We start from the raw sequence: 19,049 nt of genomic DNA, 5'->3' as shown, positions 1-19,049 counted from the left end.
TCTCATGGCAAAATTTGATCTTCAGAGCTCTTTGTGTGGGTCTCTTAACACCCTTAGGAGTGCTTTTAGTACAAAAGATAAATCTAGATACTGAATATTATGGTCTGTATCAAATAGAACTTTATTCCATTGAAGTACTTCAGTGCTGAAATGTATTTCATAAGATAGTATGAATAGAGGATATATGAAATTGAGTTTTGTTTTTTTTTTTTCTTTTTGCATTTCATCTTTCACTTCATTAGAGGCCTGGTTAGTTAAATCCCTCTTCCCTGTGGGCAGTTATAGTCCTGCCTGTGCTTTTTGTGTCTAATCAGTCATTTCTATTCGGTACCCTTTTGTAAAATATTTCTACACATTTCTGTCAGCACACATAACCATGCACTGTGTTTAAAAAGCCTCAAATAAATGTTTCTTTGTGTCTGAAGTAGCAAATGTTATGGTGGAAAGCAGCATGCTTTTTCAATGGAACTTAGTGTACTTTGGTTTGCCCACTCTGTTCCAATTTAAGCTCAGACAAATGCAGTACCAATTATATAAACCATACCTGCTTTTTTAGGTGGTAGATTTTTTTTCCCCCAAACTCACTTCTCATTTCAGTCAATGCTGTGTTTGTTCCTCTTACAAAATTAAAGTCAGTGCAGAACGGACCAGAGGGCACTAAAACTCTAATCTGTTCCATAAAAGCACAGCGGTTTATGACAAGAGTTGTACCATTTCAGCAGCTCTGACAATGACATTAAATTGGTTTGTAGTAGTGTAACAGCTTAGTGTAAAGCTGTGAAATATTAGGGTGCTTCAGAAATATTAGGGTGCTTCAGAAGTGGTAATCTATAGACGTTAATATTGAAAATAGGCGTTGGGATTTTGAATCCCAGCGGGTTGTGATTTTTGTCAGTCTCTGTCTGGGTGCTGTGTGTGCTCTCCTCTCATGGTATACCTGGAGATGAGCGAGGTACAAGCCCTATTTTCTACGAGCGTAAACTTTTTTTCAGACTCATGTCTTACACTACCCTACTGCAATATTTTTACTGATATGTGTATTGAAAATTCTGGACTGCTGTCTCCTAATACAGCCATGCAGTTAACAAAAAAAAAAAAAAAAAAAAAAAAAAAAAAAAAAAAGGCAGCATTTACTTTTTCAAGAGTACATTTTAAAGTTATATTATCTTTTAATGAAGAGAAACTGGTTCTTGTACTGAAAGATATTTTCTGTGGAGGAGACTTTTTGAGATCAGACCAAGTGAGAAATGTCTAGCTCTCCTTGCATCTCTAAGAGAACTGGGTACCCAACTGCTCTTTATGCCTTTAATGGTCTCCCTTGTGGTGTGCCAAAGTATAATGTTTTTCTTTGAAAAAGAAACACAATAATTTAGTAGGTTTCCAAATATCCTGAGGACTGTACTTACTAATGAGAGACTGCAGACTGATGGTGCCTTTTTCTTACTGCCAGTGAGGAGGGTTGCCTTTTATAGAACTTCCTAGTTTTAGGTATATGCTCTTTTTTAATTTGGAGGTTTCTTTTACTAATTTGTACTTCTTCATACAATAACTACAGAGATAAAAATCTTTGTTTTCATTGAGGAAAATTGTTTCTTTAGATGATTGCAATATAAAGTTTTGGAAATATTTCTGAAAGTTTTCTGGGTAATATAAACAAATAGCATTTCCAAAATACGAACAGCATATAATGCGGTTCTTTTTTTTAAAGTTTTTCCTCATACATTTTATTGCAAAATGAGTGCGTATAAATATGAACACATTTTTTGTTTTATCCTTGTAGCTACTGTGGTTAGCTTAATAGTTTAGTAATAAGCCTTTTGTTTTCACTTAAGAGAAAATCGATGGATACTGAATCATGAAATGCCCAACCGAACTCTCTACATCTTTGAACGAGCAGGGGGGTCAGACTGTTTGTCAGGAGGCCTGTTCTGCTAAAGGCACTGTTTGGTGCTTACTCACTGATGATGTCCCATCTCAAGTGCAGGTGGATTTGACAAATGCTTAGTCTGTGGTTTCTAGAGCCTACAAGAAATGTAACTTTTGTGTTGTCATATGGTTATTGATTATTAGATTATAATTCTGTCAAGCCTGTTTAACATGTGATGCACGTTAACTGCACTTTACCATAATGAATCAGTGAGTATTTAAAAAAAAAAATAAAAAATGTGGAGGTGAGTGGTTAGATTGTTGTTTGGTCTCTATGTTAGAATATTCCAAAGAATTTATTACTTACCATGTAGGTACTTTAACATTTCCTTTTAAACGTGTGAGCTAAAAGAAACTTAATTTCTTGTAATACACTCTCCCATCTATTTGCATATAATTCACAGTAATGGTAATTTAAACAGAAAAGACTGATGTCACAAAATTCCCTCCAGATTTGAAGTAACTGCTAAATCTTGTTGAAAAAATGCTGACAGCTTTATTTTTTATTGTAGGAGACCTCTGTTAAGAGTAATCAGAGAAATTTTGCAGAATGGGAAGGGCATTTTGTGCATAACTACTGATACATTAAATGGTTCTTTTAGCTATACTAAGTAGTTAAATGCAACTCGCTAGAAGACTCTCAAGCAAATCTAAGCCAGATTTTAGGCTGTGATAGCTCCCTAACTTCTTTCTGTTTTTAGAGGCAAACAACTTAATGCAGCTGTAAGCTTTCTTGGCGCTGGCAGACTTCAGCACTAACTAATCTAAATTCCAAACTTAGGTTTTAAAAAGGCAGCATAATTTTCCAGGGACGAAAAAAAATGTCAGTGGTTGTAAGAATTTCAGTGTAAGAAAGTAAATCTGTATTCAAGTTGATCAGTATTCTACATTGGACAAACCTAGAGGCTTTTGAGGCTTTTAAGAAAAATAATAAAAAACTCGGGAGGAAAAATATATCAGAAAACAGTAATCCTTTTGTATGTGCCATCTTGTTTTTAAAGCTGTGGACTTCCAAACCAGTTCATCTTCTGGTTCTTCCTGGCAGCATCTTGGTGGAAGAAGCACATAGATTTTATGCCTTTTAGTCTTCTAACCATGTAATTTTGACTTGCAAACTATAATGTTTGCAAAATCAGAGAAGCTTGTGGTATTGACTAAGCAAGCTAGGCTCATTTTCAAATTTCACTAGGCACAAAAGCAGTCTGGCATCAATGCCGTCTTGTCCTTGAGCAGCCCAGTACATAGTCCAGCAGTGGCTGCCCCATGTGAGCTGGGAGCACGTGCAGACAGGGCTGTGTGGAGGGGAAGGAAGGGTGGAGGCTACAGCTCCACCTGGTACATCGGTGGCATCTTACAGTTGATGTGGCAGTTGGTCGTAGATGCCTTCCTGGAAGCTTCGGCTTCCGCAGGGTTTGCTTTTGTGATGTTTTGCAATGAGTTTGTTGGCTGTTGTCTTGATGTCCCAAACTATTTACTAGAGTTGTCAGCTCTTGAAGCTTCTTTTGTTGAATTGGTGCTCTCACACATGTAACCTTGTAAATCTGACCTACCAGGTGCTCTGCCTTTTCTGTGTCTAGCTGGTTAGTTCTGTGTCAGATATGAAGTAGGGCTCCCTGCTGCACTGGTGTTTTGTTGTCTCATGCTGAAGGTATAGCAGGGAGATACTTTACCTGAGTGAGCAGTTTGGGTATTTATTACTTTGCACTCAGGAAAGGTATGGCTGTGATACTCAGTATTAATATAAAAACACGCTGCTTTTATAAACAACATTAAGCTGGAACATAGAAATTTTGTCATCTGTCCTAGTGTAAATGATCCTCATTCTTATGAATCCACTACAACATGGAGAACTCTAAGAACTCAGTTTTAATATGGAGTTGCTGTATCGGTGCTTTTAAAATGCATGTTCAGAGCACAGTTCTGGGTCATTTGAAATACTGTTGCTTAAAGATACCGTATTTTCTTTTGAACCATACTGCATAGTGGTTCATAATGCTCCACAACAGCATCTTTATGGAGCTAATGTCCTCGTAAGGTATTAGTACCTTATGGTGCTAATTATTATCAAGAATGGACATTGCACTTTTTAGATATCCCTCTTTAGTTACTGCAGTGCTATGGATAGTTACTATGCAGTGCTATGGATAGATGTCTTTTGTACTAGTAAGGTCTTACAAAAAAGTAGTCTACAGGAGAATGCATTAAAAGCCTTATAAGGACAGCATTGTGGCAGAAGCTCTATTCTTTTCCAGGCTCAGATGATCATTGATGCATGTGGGTAACTTCAAGGGAAATAGACTGATTGAGTACAGAAATCAAGGTGGTTTGAAGATCTTAAGTCTCCACTAGATGAATTGTAAATGACTTCTCAATTGCAATTTTCGTCTGCTCCTGTGTTCCTGATGGAGAATATGTATTCATAATGTCTTTAGTGTGTTAGAACAGTGCACATGTGTTCATTAAACATTAAACCTAGACTTTGATTTTAACAGCTGAAGACAATGTATGCATGAAGAATAACTTTCTCATTGTTAATATAATTTTATTAAGGTAACTTTGTTTTGCTCTATCATGTCTGTAGAGAACTGAAAAGTAAGTGTGTATGTAGACTGTATCTAGTAGGGTATTGTCATTTCTCTTGTTTGCATAAAAAGAGAGAAAATAGTCTGTTCACAAAGTGTCTGCTCAGAATATGGTTAATCCTTTTGAGTCTGAAGGGAACTTTTACGGCTGTATTAGAACCCATGGAAGATCACAGCATAGTGGAAGTGTTTACTTACAAAAAACTGTATTGGTGAACTTTGTAATGTATTTGTGACCAAAGTGAACACACAACTTGCTAATTGACACACCTGATGCTTAGTATTTTTGTTTTCTTTCCTCTAGTTTCTTTGCTTGAAGAATATAAGGACATTTCTTTCGGCATGTTGTGAAATATTTGGGATGAAGAAAAGTGAACTTTTTGAAGCATTTGATTTGTTTGATGTGAGAGATTTTGGAAAGGTAAGGATCCTTTTATTTGTATCCTGAGTAACACCTGTGTTCTGCTGCTTGAGTATAGAGGACTTTTATGGTAGATGTGCTGTAGAAGTTGTGACTGATGGATGAGCATTCATTAGTGAAAAAACAGTGGGAAAGAATTAAGAAAGCAGAAGAATTAGATGTACACTGGAAGGGTTAATAAAGGGCAGAGAAAAATCCTGGTAGGAGAGTTCTGAAAGTGTGAGAAGCATACATAAATTAAAAAAAAAAAAAAAAAAAAAAAAAGGATTGAAAGTTACTGAATTAAAGGTAAATGAAATGTGTGAAGATGACAAACTGTGTGAGTGCTGTCTGGTGAAATCACTTTTGACATAAATAGTCTGGAATTGGAAACCCTGGGCCTATACATGGTAACATGACACAGAGCATGTTTCTTTAGTCTAGAGTACTTGAAATTCACCCATGAATCTGCCCTTGTAAATTTTTGTCAATTATTTTTTAAATCTGTTGTTTTTTCTAACCTCCTGTAAAGCTCAGGGAAGCTAGGGTGGGTTAGTGTGACTATTCTGATTTACACAGCCTGAAGTATATTCTGTAAGTCTATGATTAGTTATTCTATATGTAAAAGCTTTTTCCAGTCTATTGTTCACAACCTCCTACATATCTGTTTGATCTGTCATTGCCAGCATATGTTCAGTTCAACTTCAGTTTCTGCTTTTGAGTCATAGGGTACCATTACCCTGATTTCACAGGAAAAGGTCTAAAAATTACCTGAAGTAGCACCAAAACCAGTTATTTATGCAAATGTAGTATATTTCAAGCATTATTCCTTTTTTTAAAAGACATCATAATTTTAATACCTAACTTTATCCACTTCTCTTTTTGTAAGTAGACACAGAGGTAATGTAAGAGTGTGCAAGTGAAACAGGGCTGCAACACGACTGAGAATTTGAAATGGTTCAGTGATTACTGTTGACCAAAATATCTAATTATTATTCTGAATCTTTTGTCTGGTTTAAAGTGCTTTGAGTATAACTTAGATAAACCTGGTAATTCCACTTACCCTTTAATTATGCTGAACATCTTATGTCCTCATAAATCATATTTAAGGCAAAGCTTTTGTGAAATATGTTTTTCTTTTACAAGTTTAGTCTATTTTTTATTAAAAATGAAATTTCTTTTTGATTGTGCAAGTAGAAGAGGAATTAAAATTGTTGGTGTTTTTTTTTAATATGTTAGCAATGTCTTATTTAATAAACGGGGTATGCTTGCTTCAAATCTTTAATACCTATGCCTAACACACAGAATTTTTTTAATATTGTATGTTTGGCTTAATTGCTGAGGTTTTCATATTTTGTGTCACATAAACATAGCCAGCCTGTTTTTTTAATACAGTCCAGTTTTGAAGAAGTATTTTGCAGTGCAAATTGTTATTGCTGCATCATTGAGTACCCAGTAAACAAGTTCTAAATTAAGGCTGAATGTAACCCAACAAGTATGTTTCTGGCACTCTTTATATTCCGTTAAAATTACAGTTATTTTAGAATATGAATTTATATAAGTAGAATAATCGGTTAACACCCCCCACCTCCCCATCCATCATATTTAGTATTTCTCTTCCCAAAGTAAAATTGGATGCAGATACATGGATCTTTTTTACTATGTTTGTTACCACAGTATAGCACGAATAGACTAATTATTCCTGGTACTGGCATTTGGTATTTCAGTTTTAGTGATGGCAATACTGCTTACAATCACTGGTTTCTCTAGTCTTGGCATCTTTATGCCCTTTGTCACCTTTCTTGGAAAGTTACCAGGTAAAAATGCAGTGACAAATTTGAAAGACACTGGTGTGTGGGATTCTTTAATAAGGGGAACTATGTGCGTGCTAACAGCTGCTTGTGCAGAGGTGGAGATGCTAAACTGAACAAGCCCGTGCAATCCTGGCAATAGCTGTGTCGAGCACGCTTTTTTTTAGGTGCGTAGTGGCTCTGCTGTTCAGCTGTTTCCATTGCGTGCTTCTGTGGAAGCTTGCCACGCACAAGTGGAGGTTGCAATATGCTGTATTTAGATAGTATATTTTGATCTGTATATTTTACTAACTTCTGCAAGTGAGTGTGTGTGATCGGCTTCCTAAAGCAGTTGGTGAACTCGAGGCCATTAAGAAAGCAGAGGGGAAAATTACAACTGTATTAAAATGTATAGCTAACCTTATGCTGAGTTATTTCTGTCGTTTTAAGTGTATTGTTTGTATGGTTAACAGAGTATCTGTTAAGTGCATGGGATTTCAATTACATATCTGATAACCTACTTATTACTTTGGAAATTCTGATTGCTTGTAGCAGTGTGAGAATTAAAAAAGCTTGTATTTTTCCAGTTGTTCTTTGCTTCTCAGCTTTTCTCTTTATTATTTTTTTCCTATGAATAAGAACTCCAATACAGTCCTAAATCTCCAGCCTTCTTGAACTGAACTTGTATATATGCAAATGGCCAAAACCAGTGCCACAGATTTTTCCTGCCACTACAACCAAGTCATTCTGCCATTTCTAAAAGAAGTCTTTGAACTGCTCTCCTTAAATGCATACAAAATATGAATGATATTAAGATGAGTATAGATGCAAACAAAAAGGATAATGTGGTTTAGAAATGCTCTGTTTTCCAAACTGTTGACCAAATAGGTGATCGAATTAGTGTGTGCAATATCTCAGCCTCTAACACATTTGAATGTACTGGAAGATGTCTTGTGATGTCAGAAGTTGGCAAGTACTTGTTACTGGTGAGGTGTAAATAAACTGTAGCCAAGGTGACTCCATAAGCCTTATATGTCCAGTACTTTTAAATGCTTCAGTTGAATTTATACAGAAATGGTTATTGAATTTTTTGTCTCACAGTGGAATGTTCTGCTTAATATGACAGATTTCAATGACTATTTAAGCTGCTAGTGGAGGGAACAGCAGAAACATGTCAACTGTAAATGAAGAATGTGCCTTCAAGGAAGTAAGATTGAAGGGAAAAATCAGATGAGAGACCTGGTGATGGAAATGGCAATTTTTTTGAAATATTCTGATATTTTTGAACTCCTTAAAGAAAATGACAGCAAAACCCTGTACATGGTACAAGTTGCAGCTGTACACTGCCTATATAGTCACAAGACTTTTAACAGCTTTGTGAAATACTGATTACAAAATGTTTAAAGTAATGGTGAAACTTGCATTTAATAGCTGGGGGTAAATGAGCTGTTTTCAGATGCTTTGACATAGTTCAAGTCAAGTTTTCATACGTTTTGTGCTCCAGTTTGCAGAGACTCTTTGATCTCTCAGTGATTAGAGAAAAAGAGGGGTGTATGTGGCATGGATGGGAATCAGAGGTGAGGCTGAATAGCGACATGTAAATAAAGAACAGGGAAGCAAGTAACCCTGTGAGTATGTTTTTAATGTGTACGTTGTATATGAATATTAATATCAGCTTTTACAGGATTTTCTTCTGTTTCAGATATAATGGCACAGATTTTCTTATTTTTACACTGACTGTGCTTGAAAGAAGAGGGACTACATTATATAGAGATAGGAAGGTTTTTAAATCATGCTTTCTAAAATGACTTAAAACTTGATTTTCCTTGAGTTCTGCGGTATTCAACCATCCCCACTCATTCACCTTTCTATCAGTAAATTTTATTGTTGCTGCATTGGGTTCCTGACGGAGCATGAAATGCCCTCCCACGCACACGGGGTGCCAGACAGTGTTTTCATTATGAATTCCATGCTGGAGAGTCATTTTTCATTACCGCAGGGTTGTCAGGTTCTTCCTTTCTACCTGTGTGCCAGAATCAACAAATAATGTTGATACTTGTTCTTTCAGCTCTGTCAGCCCTGCACACTCTTCAAACAGCAGTCTTTGCTGTTTGGTACTCTGCAAAAAATTGTTGCTGTCCCTATTCTCTGAAAGAAGTTTACAACTAATGTGTTGCAGAAATGTATGGAAATCTGAGGTCTAATTTCGGTGCCCGTTGATATCAGTAGATGCTCCCTGGCCTCAGAGAGTTGTGTTTGGGGTGCTGTGGGGGAAAATGGTGTCCAGATATTGTCAGGAAAAGAGCTTTGTGTACTCTGCTTTTAAATATTCTAAGCAATGTATAACTGAGCACGGAGTGTTTTTTATAACATAACTAATCTAATATGAACATAGCCATAGACCCCCGAGTAGGGATCCTGTAACAGATGTCTAGAAGTAACATACAATATTCAATCATGATTTTAAAAAAACAAACAAGGGGATCAAATATCAACTGCTACCAATCAAACAAGTATCTAATTGTTTAAAAGCATATAAAGTCTAGTGTAGCTAACTCTCCAGTGACACTTAGAAGGCTAGTTTGTGTAAAAGCAAGCAACTGCTGTGAAAATATTGAGTACATACACTAAGGTCATGTAGTTTGTGATCATTTTGGTCTTTCTCTTAGTGCAAAGGAAATCTGGGCTATGATGCAGCAGAAAGTCACGCTGAAGTTGAGGATCGTGGTGTGTTAGTTTTCCCCCAGGTTTAACAGATTCCAGGAAGATTGCGCAGATGTGCATGAGATACACCAAAATCAACACAACAAAGAACAACAGTTATTATAAAGACTTATATACTTTTCCAGGAAGAGGGAGGAGGAAAAACGTTTAGGCAATTTTCAGTAAAACCGAAGCAGTTGAATTAACCTCAGTTGTTTCATGTTTTATTTGGTGGATTTAATGTGCGTGAGGTAATAGACCAAAATATGAGCACTTTCACTAATACATTCATGTTAAAACTGCAGAACATTGGGGGATCATGCCAAGACATTAAAAATGGAGAAAGAGAAATGAAATGGTAAAAACAAGACTGTCATTAGAAACAGAGCTCTGTATCTTCATTCTGTGAGCTTTTTTAGTGGTAGGAATTAAAAAAAACCCCAAAACCTAGCCATTTGCTCAAGAAACTAGCTGTACAATTGCTTTTAGAAGTAGCATATTAATGTTTGCCAGTGTTCCAGTGAGATGGACTGCTTTGGGATGAATGATGCTTGAACTCCTTCAAGGCATACCTGTGAATGTGGGAGAATGAAGAAACAGAAGATATGGACAGGTTTCAGCTTCCTTCTCCATGGAAATGCTTTGGACAAAATGAGAACGAAAACACTAGCCTGTTGCAAAATTGTTGAAATGCTGGGCATATATGAAAGACCTTATTTGTTAGATATTATTTGTGTTTGTATAGAGTTACATAAAGATCAAACACTCAGTAACTTCCCTGAAAGCCTCCCCTTATTGCAGATAAATACACTAAATTTATCTACCGTTTGCAACGCTTTCCAATGTGACACTATGGCAACCTATTTCTATGAATTTTCAAGGACTTTTCAGAAAGGTGTTTGCTGAGCTATACCATTACTCACCTCACTTGTTCACCTACCTCATCACTTTGCCCAAAACTATGATTTACACTCTTTGTAGTTGGAAGGCATTTTTTGTTATGTTGTTGCAGTAATCATCATCAAGGAGTCTGTACAAATTGCTAGGCATATAGCTTCAAAAAATCTAAAACCATTAGCATGAACTTACAGCTCCTACAAGAGCTTGTGTATTTAAGCCTGAATATTTCAGGATTATGGTCTTGAATGTTCTTGTGACAGAATACTAGTGGACTGTCGCCATGCTGCTCTTTTCTAATGAAACTTTGTGAATTTCTTAAAGATTTGTCATAACTTTTCAAGTTATGTTTGCTTCCTGTAGGTGAAAATGGTAATAATCCTTGGTTTTGACCATGTCACAAAGTGTTGAATGTACCACAAGTATTTGATCACTAATGAAAAATTCTCAATCAGGGTGTGCTTTGGATGTTTTGGAAGTATCGGAAGACTTTTAGTCCTTAAATAATGTAGGCTGTGTTGGGTTTTTCAGCAAAGGTGAAGATTTGGAAAGTCAAGGTTAATAAAAAACTGCTAATATGAGAGAATCAAACTGAGTTTCTGAGCACATTTCTCTATTGCTAAGATGATTGTGTCCAATTGTTAGGTGTATCAGATTCGTGTATCCTGGAGGCACTGAACTTCATAGCGTTGAATTCCGGTAGTATGTATTTATCTTTGAGGTGGAAGAAGTTTTGGAGGAAGAGGACAGTTGGAGCTTGAGTAGGTTTAACAGGGCTTAAGACTTATGTCTTTTCACATGTCTGTCTATAGAAATATTTTTAAACCTTGTTTTTAAATAAGGAATTAATTCCCTGCAATACTTGCAATACAAGCATTTCAGTAACCAAAAGGTGATTGTGAAACTGATGACTAAACTGAGAACTCCCTGAATTTACAAATGTTGGTCAACGTAACATAAACATAAGCTATAAATAAAACCAGAAGGCAATAAATGAGTGACTTGCAGATGAAGTCCATATGAACTTTGAATAGTTTTGTGTGTATATTTTTTTTCTGTGATAGTGAAATTGTTCACCTTTAAGAAGGGCAGGAAACATGGGGTTTTGTTTGTGTTGTTCCCCTTTTTTGCAAAGCCTGGAGGCTTCCAAAGAGGAAGAGCATGACAGTTTTCCTTTAGTACAGTGAATAGATGGAAGAGGGAGGGAAAGAGAGAAGTTAAAAGTACCATTTGTGTAAGCTACTCCATGCTCTCTTATGCTTGCACTCAAGTTAATTTCTAAGACAATCCCTCTCCTGCTTTGACCTAGATTCCCCTGCTTGCTGCCTGGGTTCTATGCTTGTTCTTCTGTCTGTCTGCTCTGGGATTTAGAAATTCAAATGACATAGGCATATAATTACAATGACTTTAGAAGCAAATAGTATATGGCTATTGCAGTTGCCTGGGCCTGTTGGTCATTTGATATTTCCAGTTAGCACATGAAATGGGCTTGACATCAGCCTAAAAAGCTTGTTGCAAATTGTGTTTGAATTTCACATCTCGTTAAGGTGCGAGATTGGTTTTTTTCCATGGAATTTATAAAGGCATGGTTCTTGATTTTTGGACCAATGCACTTCTTTTTTTGTCATCAGTGGCGCAAATTAAGTATTCAAGTCAGAGATTGAAGTAGGACACAGTTGTAGAACTAGAGGATTTACTGTTTTTACTGACTTAATGATCCTCTGCCTCTTTTGAGTTGGGGGACCTTTGCCTTCTGTTCCTGTTCCTCATGTCTGCTTGTAGGTATTAGATTCTGCATAAAAAAATATGCCACTGCCATGTGACAAAGGACATTTCCGTTTTTTTTTTTGTTTGTTCATGTGTCCCTCCCATCCCCCGCCCCCCCCCCCCCCCCCTTTGTTTTTATTCCTGTTAATTCCATTTTATATTTTGGGACTGAGAGTGACTGATGAAGGAAAGAAAGAGAATTTGGTGTTGCTGCATGGTCTCAGCTCTGGGGAAGATCATCCATTGCACACCAGCCTCTTATTTCCCTAGCCAGGAACTGGGTAAGCTCAGTGTAGTCGTTTGTCCTGGTTTCCTAACTAATTTCTCACCATCTGGGTAGGGAAGACTTGTTCCGGTCCATAGAGCTATAAGCTTTAAGGCTTATAGCAAAGTTACATTAACATCTGTGGCAACAATTAATGTTTTACCGTTAACTTTTATTACTACCCAAAGTACCTGGTTGTTTTTCTGATTTAATTAATATTACTTCATGGTAGTGTCACACTGGACTTTGCTTTGAGCTCAGGGCTTGTTTTATCAGAGTGTATGTTTTTAAGGTGCTCCTCATTTCAGACCCAAATTTGTGTTCCTCCTTTATGTACTAATTTTCTGTAATGGTATGCTCTGGCACGGGAAAAAGACTGACTTGTGCAAGTCATGTTCAGGCTTTGCTTTGTCTCTGTTTGGCATTTATATTAATATTTCTAGGGAGAGAATTAATGAGTGGTTTGGACTACAGTTTCTGTCTGCTTGTAACAGTCATATTCAAATCTAATGTTTCATTAAACCATGTGGACTCAAGTATAGTCTTTTTACAGCGATGGGCGGGTTGTTTTGAACACTTGGCTACTCTTGTACCTGAAGGAATAAGCCACTATTATTATTGGATGACGGTAAAAGAAGAAGTGACAGAGCAGCTTTGGTTATCGTATTTAAATATAAGCAGGTCACGGACAGCCTGTGTACTTGTCAGCTGTATGGGAAATAATAAATATCTCCAGATTTGTAGGTAATAGGGGACAGCAGGCTGTACAAGGTGCTTTAGTGCTGACGCATGTCAGAATCATAGAATGGTTTGTGTTGGAAGGGACCTTTTAAAGGTCATCTAGTCCAATCCCCCTGCAATGAGCAGGGCCACCTTCCACTAGAGCACATTGCTCAGAGCCCGTCCAACCTGACCTTGAATGTTTCCAGGGACGGGGCATCTACCACCTCTCCAGGCAACCTGTTCCAGTGTTTCCCCACCCTCATTGTAAAATTATTTTTCCTTACATCGAGTCTAAATCTATCCTCTTTTAGTTTAAAACTGTTATTCCTTGTCATATTGCAACAGGCCCTCCTTAAAAGTTTGTCCCCATCTTTCTTATAGGCCCCCTTTAAGTACTGAAAGGCTGCAGTGAGGTCTGCCAAGAGCCTTCTCTTCGTCAGGCTGAAACCCCAGCTCTCTCAGCCTGTCCTTACAGGAGAAGGTGCCATCTCGCCTCATGATTTTTGTGACCCTCCTCTGGACTGCTCCAACAGGTCCATGTCTTTCCTGTGCAGGGGGCTCCAGACCTCAGTAGTCCAGGTGGGGTCTCACCAGAGCAGAGCAGAGAGGCGGAATCACCTCCCTTGACCTGCTGGACATGCTTCTTTTGATGCATCCAGGATATGGTTGGCCGCCTGGGCTACAGGTGCACATTGCTCACTCATTCCCAGCTTTTCATCCACCAGTACCCCCAAGTCTTTCTCTGCAGGGTGGCTCTCAATTCCTTCATCCCCCAGCTGGTACTGATACTGGGGGTTGCCCCAAGCCAGGTGCGGGACCTTGAATCTGGCATTGTTAAACCTCCTGAGGTTCACGTGGGATACTTCTTGAGCTTGTCCAGGTCCCTCTGGAAGGCATCCTGTCCTTCAGGAGTCTCAAATCAATTAGCATGTGGAAAGTGATCTAGTATTCTTGTTGAAAAATGAGTGTCACCACATGCCTTTGGATTGAGGAACGTATATTCGTTATTTGCTGTTTGATGCTCTGTTTACTGTAAAAGTATTAATTCAACTTTTTAATATATGGCTTATCATTTCTTATGTTTATTGGGCATTTATGCTTCTTCCTGGTTTTACTTGTTTCTACCTCTTTTTCTTCTCTGTGTTTTCTAGTTTTGGATCTGAATCAACCCATTTGACATATTCCAGTTCCACTTGTCTTATTGAGGTCTTTAGTAAAGTCTGTAGAAGAGAATCTGAGAAGGTTTTTGATTAAAAAAAATTAGTTTGTCTTGAAATAAGCCATATGAGGTCATATTCAAGATACAGTTGGATGCTTATTCAAAAACAATAAACTGGGCACCCCGTTTAAAATGGGGCATTATTTTGTGTGGGGTCTACATAAGGAAGCATTCACTTTCTTAGTGGTGTATCCCTGAAGAGTTTTGATTACAACAAACATAGCTTAATTACTATGATACTGGTAAACTCTTCTGCCTAATGTTTGGTGTCGTTCCCCTGTGTCTGGCCTTTTGTCTGAGCAAGAGACTGACGCCAGCAACACTATGAATTACCTAGAACACATTTTTGCAGTATTACCTACTTTTCTTAGTGTTTCCTGCAGCTTGCTTGAATCTTAGCTGACTGCATCTTGGTAAAAATCAAAGATTAGGAGGCAAAGAAGCAGAAACAAACAAAAAGGATATTAAGAAGTGAGCAATGTGAAATAGTTACCAGTCACTGTGCTGCTTGCCAAATTTTGCATGCATTAATGATGACCACAGCAATTCAATTAACTTGATACATTATCTATACATTGCTTTAAAATAATAAATTTGGTGACTTTCTTTGCTCCATTCCAATATAAAAAAGTTAGATAAAGTGTAATACTAAGTTAGGTTTTCTTCCTCCTTATTTTTCCCTTGTAATGAATTGAAATAGCTAAACTTCTTTTCCTGGAAGGTGTCTCCTAGACTTTTTGTATGAATATAATGAGTTTAAAATATTATTGAAGGGTGTCTGTGCTAAACCTCCACCAGAGAGATTTGGGCCACTCTTGAACTGCACCGGAGACACACAAATTGCAAGCTAGGGAGATGGTGGCTTAAACCATCTCTTAGACAGTGTTGGGATTTCTTGTGAAAGGTTAGTCAAGCACGTGTAAGGATTCTCCAACACTAGGTGCCAATGACATCGTGGGCCAAACCTGGGAGATGTTAGTATGCTGGTGGAAAGCTGGTCTGTGATTTTTCTGCTTAATCTGTAGAGTCCCCCTCTTCATGCAGACAAGGGGGAGAACCTGCCAGCTGTTTACAGTTGGTAGCTCTCCTGTGTAAAGCAGAAGTGTACTTGGGTGAAAAGTGCCAAATAATAACATATTTTTAAAGACAGTCATTGCTGCTTGTAAGTATTTAAAATTCAGGGTTTGTTTACGCTGAAGAATGCTCTGGTAGTTAGATTGGTTGTAATTTCATTCACTGCTTTTTTTTTTTTGGTCTAATTTCAATAGAAAGTGAAACCTGCTGTGAATGATTTGCAGCAGGAAACGACATTTGAGTATTTCATAAGAAGGAAATAGACGTGTGTTAATGAGGAATGTTTACAAAATGCATTAGAGGCCTTTTACTTAACATATTGGTGACAGGGCTAGAGAGGTGCTTGCTAACAAAGGATCCTGTTCTGCTGTTTTTCATTCTGACACAGTAGTTGTGTTATGAATAAATATCAGATGCACAGCTACTGCATGCCTTTGAAAAGCATGGATACCTGAATAGTTTGGTAATGGAAAAATAAGTCAGAAGAGTGTATTCCAACATATATAACTATAAATCTGAAAAGCTTATATCGTCTGTAGGTGATTGAGATCATAAAGACTGTCTTTGCTGGGAAAATTAACATATCCTTCTGTGGCAACACTAAGCTCTTTAGGGAGATGGCTTTTTCTTTTGGTCAAAACACATTACAGCAGAAATGCTGGCTCTTAGGTTTTGGATCTCAAATTTTTTAACTGTAAGGCATGAGATGAGGTTTATTTGTTCTGTTAAACATTGTTTGCATTTTCATGGCTTTCTTAATGAGATTTCGAAGGTGAAACGTTGGTGGTTGAAAACTGAGGATTTAATTTCCAAAATAACCATTCAATAATTAAACCATTCAGTGTAAAATTTTATAATGAATTTATTAGCTGATAAACTTAAGAATTGTAAATAATGACAGTTGCTAAGTAGAAAGTAATATTACAGAAGAAAAGTATTGTCAAAACCATTGACAAAAGTGAAATTACTTTACAAACTTCAGCTACTGCTAACCTCTACAAGTAAAACAGTTCTTAGATTTGACCCAGTTACAGTTTAAAACTGTAGTATGCCAGCATATGCACAGACCTGCCCGTAAAGGGCTTTTGATATGAAGTATCAACATAGGTGCACTGCACAATGCAATGTGATGCTGAAGGGGCCGACAAAAGTATGTTATTTGAATTTTTGGAAGGTGCTATGCTGTGCATATTTTGGATGCAAATTTTAACCTTAATAAAATTACATTTGCAAATTAGATTTGTGTATAGGTCTGAATATATCTTCAGCTGAAAATCATTTTGTTCTGTGAGCATGTAAAGGACACTTGGCAGAATTGCTTAAGAAACCAAGTGGAGGCTGAGTTCTCACAAATATATTTCATTCCCCAAAAATCAACTTTAAGATGCTAAAAGGTTTAAAGTGTTTCTAGAGTAGAACTGATTTGAGCAAAAATATATCAGTGACATTGTGTGAGCACATGATGTGTGTTTCCTGCAGTGGCTCTTTGATACTAGTTGAGTAATTCAATGCACTATATAATCCAGCTTTTACCAAAACATGTAAGTGACTTGAGGGAGGATTTACTGCCTCTGTGCCCTTGCAGGAGAGTAGAGAAAAAAACTGAACGTAGGTCACTGGTGTGATGGGGAGTTTTCCACAATTTTGCATTCAGCCTTCACTGGGGTAAACTGTGTCCAAAACTTACAGTGCAGTTTGAAGTGTCCAGCAGAGACGCTGTTGATATCACAGTGACTCAGTAGTACATTATGTACCTTTTTCCTCCTCCAGTGCTAGGTAAAAGGAGAATAATCTTCCTGAGTGGTATGAGGCACAGCAGTATCTGTATGCCCTCTGACTGATGCACCTGAATATACCTTAGGAGTTGCTTCTGGGCTTGGGGAGATGACTAGGAGGTGAGATCACCCAGTACCTCACAGGAGATTTGCAAAGTAAATGTGGCATTAGGAGAGGAAACAATGCCAAGCTTGTGGCAGCCACTGTCCCTAAGGTTGGCTCTACTTGTTGTCTAAATATTGTCACTATCAAAGTCCTGATAAGAGATTGCAGTTTGCATGTGGTGTAATGATGCCATGCAATGTATTCTTGTCTTCAAAAGCTGAAAAGCTGTCCCTTCAAAAGCAGTGGAACAAGGAGTGTAACCAAATGTCTTAATTTACTTTTTTTTTTTTACCTGCAAGTTTTCTTTTTAACATTTTCCTCACTTGGATAGGTAATGAATATGAAATTTCATAGTTATTTGAAATTAATAGTGATCCAGGAAAAGTTTTTTTTGAGATAACTTATGTTTTTCTTGAGATAACTTCCTTTTGCTTTTAAGATATTTACCTGACTGTTGCGCTTTCTTACGATTTTGTCTTAGCTCTTGGTCACCACCAGTTTATTTGAAAAGTACAACGTATACCCATCTTTTGAGATTTAAGCACTTGTGTATATGGCAGTCTCTCTTACAACTTATTCTGGTATACTAAATATTGTTGAGTAACATAGTTCTAGGCTTATTTTGAGACTGACTTTTAATGTGTTTTGATTTGGGGAGGGGGAGGACCTCCCTTAGAGTTTTTCAGCTAACTAAAAAGAAAGGTTAAGCAGCCTTAGTACCCTACGTAGTGAATGGACACAGACAGTCTGTGTGATCTGTGGGAAATAATCTGGGTATGGAAACAAGCGTCATAATGAAGCTTGAAGTATTAGCTTAGTGAAGTTAATGAAAATTCTTAAACCACCTGATTAGAAATATCATCATACCATTTTCAAAGTGGTAAGGTCTACATTTTTGTATATGCTAACTTGGAGGCTGGATTTAGACTGGATAGAAGATGGTTTTTCTCAGTTGCATATTTTGTGGCAAAAAATGTTTGTTTAAAGCATGATTGTACCTTAAGTAGAAAACAAACAGATTTTCCGTGGCCAAATCAGTACAAGGTTGCTTTAAATTAGGATAAATATTTTTATTTATATTAATGTTATTAACACGGGTTAGCATGTGGTTTGTAATTGAAAAAGTGGATTCTGGACCAGGTACCTGATTTTAAATAAATAAAAATCCCAATATTGTCTCCCTTTCTACAGTGAAATTAAACAAAATTAAATATGAATACATTTCCCCCCTGAATGTAGGAAAAGCGAAGTAATTTTCCTGTATCCAGAAAGCATTAGATAATATCACCCAAAACATTGTGAAAGAGCTCAAATACTAGGGACTTAAGCATAGCATGCACTTTCTGAACTTTTACAGAGTAATTCACATTTACGTTTTGGGGCTTTTTTTGATGGAGATTTGCCACCCAATCGTGGGTGGCATAAATTTGAAATCTGTAGGAGCCAGAACCAGACTGATTTTAAATCTTGCCTTTGCATGTATTATGAATTAGATTAACCACTGGTTCAGCAGCACTAAGCATACTGATGCTGGACATGGAGTTAAATGGGAGTGCATGAGAACATTTCTATTCAAATTGTGGAGCTTTTGGATATTTCCTTACATCTGTTGCCTTTGTGGAAGTGAGTAGTCCACCTTGTACCTTGAATAGGCCCCTAAACATTAGGAAAAGGTGCTACTTATAAACATAATGTTACAAAGCAATAACTATACCAAGTTGCAGTGCATGCCTCCCCCATGGTACAAATTCCAAAGTATGGGACATGTATGGGGTAAAATGTTTTCATGCTTTGCAGTTATAGCTTCACTGGGATTTCTTAA

The 19,049-nt window shown here is 37.2% G+C and overlaps 1 protein-coding gene across 2 annotated transcripts in view; it reads left to right on the top strand.

The window, feature by feature from the left end:
- VAV3 (vav guanine nucleotide exchange factor 3) overlaps positions 1-19,049 on the top strand; it is a 171,553-nt gene that overhangs the window by 27,582 nt on the left and 124,922 nt on the right. For both annotated transcript variants that reach the window (XM_037403846.1, XM_037403845.1), the window contains exon 2: positions 4,813-4,929. In XM_037403846.1, the coding sequence (XP_037259743.1) occupies positions 4,813-4,929 (117 nt within the window). The remainder of the gene's footprint in view (positions 1-4,812; positions 4,930-19,049) is intronic.

The sequence above is a fragment of the Falco rusticolus genome, chromosome 11 (genome assembly GCF_015220075.1).
Source record: "Falco rusticolus isolate bFalRus1 chromosome 11, bFalRus1.pri, whole genome shotgun sequence".
NCBI lineage: Eukaryota > Metazoa > Chordata > Aves > Falconiformes > Falconidae > Falco > Falco rusticolus.
This window is presented reverse-complemented; position numbering and strand designations above follow the sequence as displayed.